This window comes from Mustela nigripes, chromosome 16 (genome assembly GCF_022355385.1).
Source record: "Mustela nigripes isolate SB6536 chromosome 16, MUSNIG.SB6536, whole genome shotgun sequence".
In the NCBI taxonomy this organism is placed as follows: Eukaryota; Metazoa; Chordata; class Mammalia; order Carnivora; family Mustelidae; genus Mustela; species Mustela nigripes.
Genome location: NC_081572.1, coordinates 25,597,515 through 25,608,959, shown reverse-complemented (window position 1 = coordinate 25,608,959; position 11,445 = coordinate 25,597,515). Strand labels below are relative to the sequence as shown.

The window sequence follows — 11,445 nt, the reverse complement described above, 5'->3', positions numbered from 1 at the left end:
CCCCACAATGACCTTCTTCGACTTTGGAGGGGCCTGGACAGAAGGAAAGGCTGAGGAGGGAATTGGGGGGGCGCAGATGTAGAGCTGACAGTGGCTTTCCCAAGTCCTTTATCTAGTGTGTGTGTGTGTGTGTGTATGTGTGTGTGTTGGGGGGGTGGCTGCACCTGCACAGGAAGTCCATAATCAAGAAGTCACCAGCAAGGTGCCACATCCCCAAACCTGCCCTCCCACGTCTCTCCCAGAGCCTGCCTCAGGTCCCTGCAGCTCCCAAGGCCACCACCAGATGGAAGCATCGAGCAACATTCCTTTTCCTTCCCAAGCCTGACTCCCCTCCTCCCTCCCTCCCTCCCTTTCACCCCGCTCCACACCCCAACCCCGACTTTCCTTTTATCTCCCTGGGGAGATCTGGGGGTGGGATCTGGGGCTTCTATCTGCTTTCTGTCCAAAGAGGCCGGTGGCAGATGAAAGCTCACTGTCCATCAGACGGGACCATTGGACAGCTGGGAAGACCAGCCATGGGTCTGTTTCTGGGGGCCAGGGTTGGGGAATGGGGGTCCAGGGGGTGGGACCCTGGGATCTGGACACTCACATTCAGTCACTAGGAGATGGGCAGTGCCTAACTCTGTGTCCTAGCGCCTGGCACCCAGTAACTGTTCAGAAAATGCCCACTGAGTCGGACTGAACAGAGCTAAATTAATACATCAACAATCAAAACCATCAATAAACCAACCAATAAAGCCAAAGGAGAAACACGAAGAATGTGGTGCCACGGTGGCCTCAGAGACCGCGGGGCACCCTTACCGAAGCACAAGCTGACCACCACCTCAGGGCGAGGTGTGTGCTGGGTCAGACCATGCCCCACCCCCACTTCCTACAAGCCCTAACATGAAGGTGGTTCTGTTCCTAATGATCTAGGGGGCTCTGGGAAATTTGCCCAAAGAGTCCCTGGGCCCTCCTTTCTCTCCCCACCTACCCCGTTTGCAAACCGATTCATTCTGTGATTCCCATGACCGTGCAGATGCCATCTCTGGCTGCCTGGCTGGGAGCCAGCTGGGGGCTTGAAGAGCCCCCGGAAGGGACTGGCCGGCAAAGAGAAAGGGTTGCAATGCCCGAGCCAGCTAGTCATCAGGAATGGTTTGCAGGTGTCTCTTGGCTTCTCCTTTTGTCCCCTGCAGCTACAGGAGATACAGACCCCTTCTTGAGCCTAAGACTAGAAATTGTTCTAAGAATCTTCAGTGGATTGTTCCCTGCTGGCCTCCAACTGTCTAGCCTGACCTTGCCCAGTCTGCAGACTGAGGAGCGTGGGGGGTGGGGAGGTGGACGAGGGCCAGGAAGGGGACCGGGGAGGGGCAGAGGGGAAGCGGGGCTTCAGTGCAAGCCCAGAAACTCCTTGAGGACATCGCAGGTCTTCTTGTGCAGGACCTCGCGCAGCTTCCTGACCCGCCGGCTGCTGGACGCGCCCACGAAACTCTCTGGCCGCAGCACAGCCATGCCGCCGTCCACCTCGCCCATGATGATGAGCGGCGTCTCGCCCGCCGTCACGTTGGGGCAGGGGCAGCTCCAGTCCACGTGGAGCAGGGTGACCTCCAGCGGCTCCCGGCCCAGGAACTTGAGGCCCATCTTCTCATCCTTGAGCACCTCATCCACGGTCACCAGGGCGCGCCCCGCGTCGGGTTCCTCGGTCAGCTCGGACACGCGGCCCAGGATGACGAAGTCGCTCCGACAGAAGCTGGTGACGAGCTTCTGCCGCGGCTTGCAGGCCCGGCAGCGCTGGTGGCCCCGAGGGAAGGGGCAGGACTCCTCGCAGGCCTCCCGGCTCTCGAAGTTGTTGCCGTTGCCCTCGCAGCCGCCGTAGACGAAGGACTGGCACTGGCCGGTCTGGCCGTTGTAGGCCCAGCGGGGCGCGTAGGCCTTGCAAGGACCCTGCAGGGCGGGCAGGCTGCACACGGCCAGCGGCCCGCTCATGCAGGCCAGCATGCAGGCCTCGTAGGTCTCAAAGTGGTTCCGGTTGCGGTGGCAGTGGCCGAAGGTGAAGGTGAGGCAGTTGTTGGCCTGCGCATCGAAGTGCCAGCGGGTCTGCTCCTCCCCGCAGTCCTCGCTGTCGGGGGGCTCGAGGCACTCGGCGGCGGGGAAAGCGGTGCCATTGGGGCTGCTCTCCGACGCGGCCACCGCCTGACCCGCGCGGACCACGGACAGCGGGAAGTCGGCGCGCAGGACCCCGGCGGCGTTGCGGGCCGTGCAGGTGTAGATGCCGGCGTCCTGGGGCTGGGCATTGTAGATGACCAGCTGGGCGATGTTGGTGACCACCACGTTGCCGCGCACGTGGTTTGGCCGCATGACCACGTTCTCCCGGTCTTCCAGCTGCTTTTCCCAGGTGATCTCCGGCCGGGGCCGGCCCACCACGTCGCAGAGGAAGCTCACGGTCTCGCCTACGGTGACCGACTGATGCACAGGGTGGTTGAGCAGAGCCGGGGCCACCGTATCCAGCCCCGGGGTCTCCGGGGAGGCCGTGGTGGGGCGCACGGTGGTCTCGGGCGGCGGGGGACTGGTGTGGGGCCAGGTGAAGTGATAGCGGCAGGTGACGACAGCCAGCGTGATGCCCTTGGAACAGGCCTCGGCGTCCATGTAACAACGATTATAGTACGTGAGGCCGTCGGACGCGCACGTGAAGCTGGGCTCCTTCTCACAACGGTCTTTGCATTTACACACGGGCTGGCCGTCCCAGATGTCGCACTCGGAGCCCTGCTGCAGACACATGAAGTGGTCGCAGGTGGCCTCCTTGGGCATGCCTACCGGGCCTTTCTTGCCCTTCACGTCCATGTACCGGGCGGCCACGCAGCTCTTGGTCCCACACACATTGGGGCAGCACTTCTCATAGGTCTCGCACTCCTGCGGGGAGCCAGATGGAGAGGCCTGAGCAAGGGCGAGCAGGACATGGGCCCAGATTTCCCCTCCAGCCCTCACCCCCCACCCCCGGTGTCTGTGGAAGGAACGGTCACAGGCTCACCGCCTGTGGCCAGCCACACATTCGGATGATGACAGGAGCTGGCAGATATGCAGCCCTGCTATTTGCCGGGCCTTCTTCTGAGAACGTTTGCACCTGTCAGCATCTCTCCTGCTCATGGCAGGCCCCAGGAGGTGGGCACAGCCATCAGCCTCACTTCACAGGTAGTGATCACAGAGGCACAGAGACATGCAGGAACTTGCCCAAGGTCACACAGCTGGTAGTGTGAGAGGAGGCAGGCCATGCACCTCCCAGAGGGGACATTTCTCTGACTACCATTTTACAGAAGAAAATGCAGTGACTCAAGAGAAGAGACCCCCAGGAGCTGTCCCAGGAGCTGGCAAGGGACAGAAAAGGGCTCTGAGCTCCAGGAGGGTGGGATTCTGAAAGGAGATCGCTTCTTCCACGTCTTCATAGGGTTGCCACAAAGGAGGTCTAGGTGGGAACAAAGGAGTCTGCCTTTCTCTCTTTTCTCCCCTGGGGTTGAGATGCCCTGGCCGAATTGAAGAGCTCACACCAAACCCTAAGAAGGGAACACGGGACAGCGCTGGGACAGAAGTTTGAGGCCGGCCACACACGCGTCACAGAGCGGGCCCATGCTTGTTCCGAGCCAAGGGGAAGGGCAGGCGGGACAGGCCCGGGACGCCAGGTCCTACCACGGAGGGCTGTGCCAGGCCCAGGGGCTCCACTCTGACGTGTGCAGCATTTCATGGGGGAGCAACAACAAGGAAAACAGCCCCTTGGGTGGCAAAGGTCGGCCAAGCCGTCAGCGAGGACTTGCTAGGGCTGTAATTCCCCTTGATTCTCTGTGGGGCCACGTAAAGCATTAGTTTAATTCCTCGAAATTAGCAGCGTGCTCTGGGACAGGCACAAACAAGGACTTCACGTGGTGTTTTCGACAATAACACCTCGTCCCCACTGGGCAGGCGGGCAACGGTCCTAATCCTGCGTCCTGGTAGTAGCTCTGAGAATTGCTCCGCATTCGCGCTGGCCTCTTGTGGCTCTGACTTTTATATCCCAGCCTCTTGGACATTCCTCATCAGCTAAGAGCAGGGAAATATGCCCCACCGGAGCCGTGTGAAGCCTGCCCGCCCGGTTTGTTTACTGTGTTCCCCCTCTCGGCTCAGAATGGGGACTTTGTTTTGCCGTCCTTGCTTGGCATAAGCTTCTAGGCCACCCAGGGCAGGCTTTGGGACAGGGATGGGCAGATCTCAGAGCTGGGGTCTGAGGCCGAGAGACACAGAACGGGGTGGAGGGCAGGAGGAACGGGGAGCAGACGAGGAGAACCTGCTCTTCGGCCTGAGGGTCATAAAATTCCTTGAAAGACGGGCCCAGGAAGCTTCTTTAGGATCCCGAGGTCCATGAAAGGTTGGGTCGCCAGAGTCGATGGATGGAAGGATTCTCTGGGCACAGGAAACCTAGAAGGAATCCTTATAAGTTTTTGCTTGAGGGCCCAGAATGTACCTATAGGCGAATGAGTCCTTAGCCTTTTCCGCAAGACACACAGCATCTGCCAGGCTCACCATCCCTTACCCTACCTGGTTAATCCCGCCAGCCCGTGCGAGGGGAACAGACTTCCCTGCAAATGTAGCCAAAGAACCTCATGACCTCAGCAAAGTGGGAGCGCTCTGCCCCCATCTTCCCTTTCCTGAGCACCACCACTGCTCACGGGCAGCATCTGGCCAGAGAGATCTGACAGTTGTCCCCTGGACACCGTGGGGCCAGACACTACTCACCGCGGGGCAGTCCTGGGCTTTTCTGTAGAGTGCATGTGTTTGCCAAAGGGAGCAGCTCTCGTATTCCTTGGTGCTGCCTGGCCCGGATACCTAGGAACTGGCCGAGCCGGCAGCACGTGCCTGTGTCCAGGCAGGAGCTGGGTACCAGCAGGCTTGTCTTCATCACCCACGGGGAGCGGCTGGAACGGCCCTGGGATTCGGGAGCTGGCAGAGAACTGCTCCAGCGCCAGGCCTGCCTGGCTTGCCCCAGGCTGCTCTGATGAGAGCAGAAGAGAGGACGGAGGAATCTGGCAGGTTGAAACTTAGCCCACTTCCTTCCCAGGGACAACCGGAGAGTCTGTTCCCACCCACTCTCCCCATCAGCCTGGCCTGATCTCAGGGTCAGGGTGCGAACCCCTGGGTGGGGCGGGGGGGGGGTGGCCTGGAGGCCTCAGCTTTGCCAGAGAGACGCCGGTGCCAAGCCCACCCTCCCATCCCTGGCAATGGGACCACGTGCTGCTTGCCGACATGCCCTGAATGTCTGCTCTCACCTGTCGCGGCGGGGCTGTCCCCAGGGAGTGCCTGGCTTAGTGCTGGCTGGCAGCAGCTCTCCACAAACATGAGACCAGGAATCCCAGGATTCCATGTCCCTGATGAACTTGGATGTCACACCCACCTCTTCGTCCGGACCTTGGACTTGGACAGACATCATGCCCTATTCCTGTGGCCTGGGACCCAACTTCCTTCTCATTTCCCAGATCCTGCCGGGGGGGCTCCTGAGTCTCCCCACCCCAAGGCTCCCATGTGCCCTCACTGACACACTCACGTGGTCCATGTCAGGCTTCTGGACTCCCACTCACCTGGTCCGTCTCACACTCCCGCTTGCAGGTGCTCTGGGCATCCACCCAGAGGTTGGGGTTCATGTCGTTGGGGCAGATGCCAGCATGGGAATAGCGGATGGGCGGTAGTGCCAGGCCCCTCGGGGGCGCCCCAAACAGCAGCAGGAGCACCGCCGCCTGCGCGCAGCGGGACCAGAGCCGGCTGCACCCCGGGGCCCACATGATGTGTGGTCTGCGGTGCCTCGAGACCTCCCTTGCGACGAGGCCAGGGTCTGGGGCCCACCAGGGCCTTCTCCTTCTCTGGGCTGCAGACACCTGCCCTCCCCACCCCAGCGGGCTTCCTCTCGGCCGCGCGGCCCCCTCCACCAAGTCAGCGCAGCCCCACCGGGCTGTGCGGCTTCAGATAAAGCGAAGGTCTTTGCAAGCAAACTCCCTCTCTTGAGTGTGCAGGAAGAAGAGCGGCAGCAGGGCCCGAGCCTGGATTTATATCCTGGGCGCGCCACCCGAGTGGGAGCGAGCTAACCTGATGCCTGTCACAGGCAGGCTGCTGGCTCCTCTGTCCCGTGGCTGATCACAGACTTGTTACAGAAGGGGAAAAAAAAAAAGCTGGAAGCGGTTTAGCGGCGTATCTGGCACGGTGGGACACCTGCTTGTTTTTGACTCCAGGAGGCCTTTAACCCCTTCAAGGGCCAGAAATGGCATGTGCTCTGGGGGGGGAGCTGGCTGCAGGACACACAAGCTCCCTGTAAAGGGGCGTTTGTTTCCCTCTCCCCCACCTCCTCGGCCCGGGCCCCCTCCTCCCTGTGACTACCTCTCTAGAACACACGATCGCTTGTTGCAAGGAGGGACCTGCCGCCGCAGGGTTAGCATCGCCTGGCCCGATAGTACATTTGAGAGCAAATGACGTGGAAAAACAACAAGTTCACGGCCATTCCAGGGCGGGCCGGAGCAGCAGCGCTGCGCCGCGGCCTCCCACCCCCGCACCCGGGCCCTCTGCGGGGGTGTGTGCGCACGGACAGCTCCCTATCTCTCGGTCCCCGGCCCGTTCGTTTGTGTCTCAAGTTCCCACTTCGGTGAATTTCCCCCAAATCATTCCAGAGACACATACCAGATATGCTCCGGCTCCCCCAGCTGCCGGGACGTATCACATTCCTCGCTCCTCGATCACACTCGTCGGCTCCCAGAAAACCCATGGGGTAAGTGTCCCAGGACGGTGCTGGGCGGCGGCTGCTCTCCCGAACGATCCCTTGGTGGTGTCTGAGCTCTGTTGTGCGCCGAGCACCTCAGCCGTCCCCTGGGTTCCCCCCAACTTCACAAAGGAGAAGGTTCAGGGCCGGAGAGGACCAGTGACTTGCCCGAGGTCAGCCACCGCGGACAGGGATAGTCGTCCCTCATATTTACTGGGCTCTTCGTGTGTGCCGGGCTCTCTCCAGGCATCACGACACTGCATCCTCATGATAAGTGACTTTTATTGCGGACTGGGGGAAAAGGAGCCCAGAGAGGCTAAGCAACTCACCACCCCCCACCCCGTCACACAGCAATGGGATGCCACCAGTAACACAGGAAATGCCAGCTTGCAGGGTGCAGGCACGGGCCTTTGGGAGGCCCCTCCTGCCCACCTGGGTGTCAGCACTGCGGTCAAGGTACAGCTTCAACTCCGGTTTTTACAGGTGGGATAAGAAGTTTGTGGAAACATCAGATGCCGTGTGGTGGGGTGGGGGAATGGTCAGGGAAAGAGGCGGAAGCTCCCGTTGGAGGGGGTGGGAGCTATTTCTCCCCACTATGGCAGAAAATGTCAGGTACCTCAAACAGCACCGAAAAGTGAGCTGGCTGAACATATTTGCGTGGCCGCACGACCCCCGGAGTGAGCAAGTGGGGACGTCGATCCCTGCCAGAGACAGGTACCTCGCAAAGGCCAAACCACAGAGGGTTTGAGGAGCAGTAACCGAACTGCTGTGTCCCAGGGATAGTAGATGGGGTGGCCCCAGCCCACATCAGAGCCAGAAGAGACCTGGAAAGTCCCCAGCAGTGCTCTCATTTCACAGCGGGGGAAACTGAGTCCTGAACACAGGCCACTCCTCTTCCAGGTCCACTCTCACCTTGAGGGCTAGGGTCCGCCATCGCATTTGACTGTAAAAAGTCAGCCCTGCAGACTACCCCCCTCCCCAGGGGTGGTGTGCCGCCTTCTCCCCGCCTCTGCCAATTCTTCCCCATAGTGTGGGTCATTCTGCGAGATCTGTCTTTTCTGCTTATGTCAAAGAGCTAATGAAGGGTGTCAGATCCTAATCCCCTAAATTATTGGAATAAACTTCCCTCCGAGGCCGGGGCCCGGTAATGAAGCCAGACAGAGGGCGACGCCGGCTGCTTTGAATTCCCTGTAATTTCATAAACCCGTGTTCCAGCTGCTCAGAGCAGGGCCTCAGCCCCACGCTTGACGGATGCAGCTTGTGCCGCCTTCTTTGAAATCACAAAGGGGAATGGATGGTGACACATTTCTAAGCAGGACTTAGAAAAATTGTCACAGCCCTGTTACGTGAGGACAAGTGTCCAGGGAGAGTCACCTGAGACCACTGGAGGTGATGGGAGGGCTGGGGGCAGGCAGAGCAGAGGCAGCCGGCAGGGGTGGGCTTAGAGGCAGGGGGAGCTCGTCCACCCCACGCGCTCCTCGCTCGCTCGCACGCTCTCTCTCTCTCTCTGTCGTCGGGGTTGACTGAAAAAGGCCTCCATCCACCCCGCTCAGCCCTGTCAAGAGCCACCGGCCTCTTTCCCACCCAGGGCCCCATTTCTGGCCATTCCACTCAGAGCTTTCACAACAGCATCGGGGGAAGAAGGGGCCTAGAACATCCCGGCTCTCACTCTCGGCGCTTCCAAGACTCCCACCAAAACACAGCTCAGAATAATAAATAACATCTGATCAGGGCTCGGAGCCCACGCAGCGTTTTCCCCTACATCATCCCGCTGACCCTCCCGCCAGCCCTGGGAGGGAGCTGGGGAGATGTGGCTGGGACCTCCCCTGCACGAGAGAGGAAACCGAGTCACGGAGACGCTAGCTGGGCCTGCTCAGAGCCCTGCGGCTCACACCCGCCCACCCCCACCATCCCAGATGCCAGTCCTGTGCTTGTCACACAAGCCACTGTTGCTTCCAGGACCTCCAGAGAGGCCCCCGCCCGCCACCCGGCCAGCCCAGCGTGTTTCTAAGCTGTTCTCAGAGCACTTTGAAGTCTCCTGGGCCCCTCCCCCAGTTCCTGGGCCCCTTCCCAGTTCCACACCCCTGGTGCTGAAGGGGGGGGGGGGCTCTGCGCGCCCCCCCCCCCCCCCCCCCCCCCCCCCCCGGGCGCGGGGGGGGGGGGGGGCCTCGGCCCCCCCCCCCCCCGCCTCCCTCCTGCCAGCATGAGCATCAGGGACGTAGACCCAGGGCTGAGTCACCGGAGCAGGTGACCTAACCTTGGGGCTGTCACCCGCCATTCCCCCTCTCCAGGGACATCAGGCACAGCGTGGTCACAAGAGGACCCGGCTCAGCCTTCTCCTCCAAAGAGCTCCCTCCAGCTCCCACCACCATGCAGGGAGCATGGCCCCTTCACACCCTCCAGGGTGGGTTCAAGGCCAGCTCTAGATGTAGCCGCAGGAGGTGACCCTAGACAGTGGACTCTGCGTGACCCTTGACCTCAGGTTCACCCTTCACATAACAGCTTCCCAGACACTGGGGCCTGGACAGGACAACACAGCTGACATCGTTTTCCCAGTCGGCCAGGCCTCTCCCCTCTGGAGACCAGCCGCATGTGTGGAGGGGACAGCAGTGGTGCCACGCCAGCCTCACGCATGGACCAGACCTCTTACCTTCCTTACTGGATGGTTTTTAAGGCACCTACTATGTGCTTGGTACTCTGAGTACACAGAGGAGATGACGGTCCTTGTCCCAGAGAAAGCACAGCATGCAAACAAATGATCAGGTTAGTGAAGGCCGTCTTGGAGGGGGAGGGCTGGGAGGGCAGGCGGGGGGGGGGAGGCCCAGGGCTGCAGGCGTGAGGTGGAGTGGGTCTTGAAGCCTGAGCAGGAGTCTGCGAGACGGAGCCCAGCAGGCGCTTTCGTCCACTCCCCCTCGGAAAGGCCTGGCCCACGGTGCAGCCTCCTTGGCCAAGGCCTTCCCTCTGCAGGGCCCAGGCCTCCAGAAAGGGGAGGTGAGGGGAAAGTCAGTAGGATTGGGAGACGGGGTGGGGGTGGGAGCTGCGGGTCCTGCTTCTGCCTGGGGCAGCCCCAGCAAAGTCAGACCAGCAGCCTGTGCTGGTCCACCTTGCGTGGGCCCCCAGACCCGAGGCAGCCACACGTTCTCCCAAACAGCTGGGGGAGGCCAACCCTCTAAGAGCCCCCTTGCCCTGATCCTCGATTTCAATGGATTGGGGAGGAGGAAGAATGTAAGGAGAAAGAATCGGGAGGCTAGGGAAGAGGAAGGCCCCAGCCAGGGTGCTCAGATAGGTTCTCAGAAGGCCCAGCCTGCCTCGGCTAAAGGCAGAGATCAGTCCGACCCCAACCAGGGAATTCAATAAAGCGGGCAGCTCATTACCCAGCTGGGGACCTCCTGCCTGAGCGGCCGCAGGCCTGGGTTACATTACAGGGCTGTGTGAACTCTCCCCTCCGAGTGAGACTGCACCGGGTTTTGGAATAATTACGGGGCCTCAGCAGATGGTGGAGGCGGACAGGGGCGGCCTTCAGCTGTGGGACACGTGACTTGCCGGCATCTGTGCAGAGAGGGACACGGGAGGGTCCCCATTGGGCCTCAGGGGAGGCAACACTGAATCGAGATCTGAGAATTATGGGGTTGGCCATGGTGAGGCCTGGCCCCACCCCCTGGGCCAGCCAGGCCTCCTTAGACTGGGCCTTTGGGGCGGTGGCGGGGGGCTGCTGGTGGCGCTAAGTCCCTGGAAGCTGGTTGGTGTCTGTCTGAACGGATCTGTGTGTCATGAAAGCAAGAAGAGGAGACACAACTGTGGGCAGCTGTGAACCCCCACATGCCTTCCTGAAGAAGGCGGACAGCATGTGGTCTGTGGATATGTTCGCACTGTGTAGAGCCCTTGCCCATGTGGGCAGCTCCGTGGCACTCAGGTAGAGCACTGTGTGAGGAGTTCTAGGTTCTCAGCCTGGTCTGCCACCAACCCACTGTGCGACCACCTCTACGTCCCCATCTGAGGCCTCTTCCAGCTCCTTCCTCTGTGATCCCGTGTCCTAATTCCTTCAGCGTCACCTTCACGGATGGACTCAGCTTCAGAAAGCCCCGAGCTGCTCTCAGCCAAGACAAACACGGGAGTGAAGAAGCCAGAAGGCCACGGGGCGGCGGGGCTGCTGCGGGTCCACTGCTCTGCTCTGCTGGCAGAGAGCAACAGCCCGTTTCCACGCTTCCCAGGCCTGGGGGTTCCATGGGACAGCCCCGCATTGGGGCATAGCCTCCCTCTTGCTCCGGTGCCTGTCCTGGAAGCTTCCTCTGGCGACTCCTTCCACAAGCCCCCTCCCTTTCTGCCTTACTGTTTTTTCCCTCCAGAGGAGAGAGAAATGGGAGGATCTCAGACCTGTGGGTCTCCCTGCTCACCTGTGCATGGGTGCTCCAAAACCAGGCGCATTCCATCCCCGCTGCAGGGGTACCTCACGGTGGGGGTGAGGTCACGAGAAACAGGCCTTTTCCTGACAGACCATTACATCAAGACTTCCGGCTTAAAGATGGCTTCCTTAACGCTTCTCCACGCTTTCAAGATGAAGGCCACCATGAACATCTGCCTCAGTTTCCCTCCCCAGCCTTACCATCTGCCCCACGTTCTCTCAAACCCTGGAAGCTGCCACGTTGCTCTTTCAGATCTTTTTATATATATATATATATATATATATATATATATATATA

General features: G+C 60.6%; 1 protein-coding gene across 1 annotated transcript; it reads right to left on the bottom strand.

Annotated features, from left to right (window-relative positions):
- Positions 1 to 391: 391 nt before the first annotated feature.
- WFIKKN2 (WAP, follistatin/kazal, immunoglobulin, kunitz and netrin domain containing 2) lies at positions 392 to 5,935 on the bottom strand. The gene is made up of 2 exons (XM_059378511.1): positions 5,580 to 5,935; positions 392 to 2,889 (listed from the first exon to the last, which is right to left on the bottom strand). Exons 1-2 carry the CDS (start codon positions 5,778 to 5,780, stop codon positions 1,369 to 1,371), a joined length of 1,722 nt encoding a protein of 573 aa, XP_059234494.1. The 5' UTR covers positions 5,781 to 5,935; the 3' UTR covers positions 392 to 1,368.
- Between the last annotated feature and the right edge of the window lie 5,510 nt (positions 5,936 to 11,445).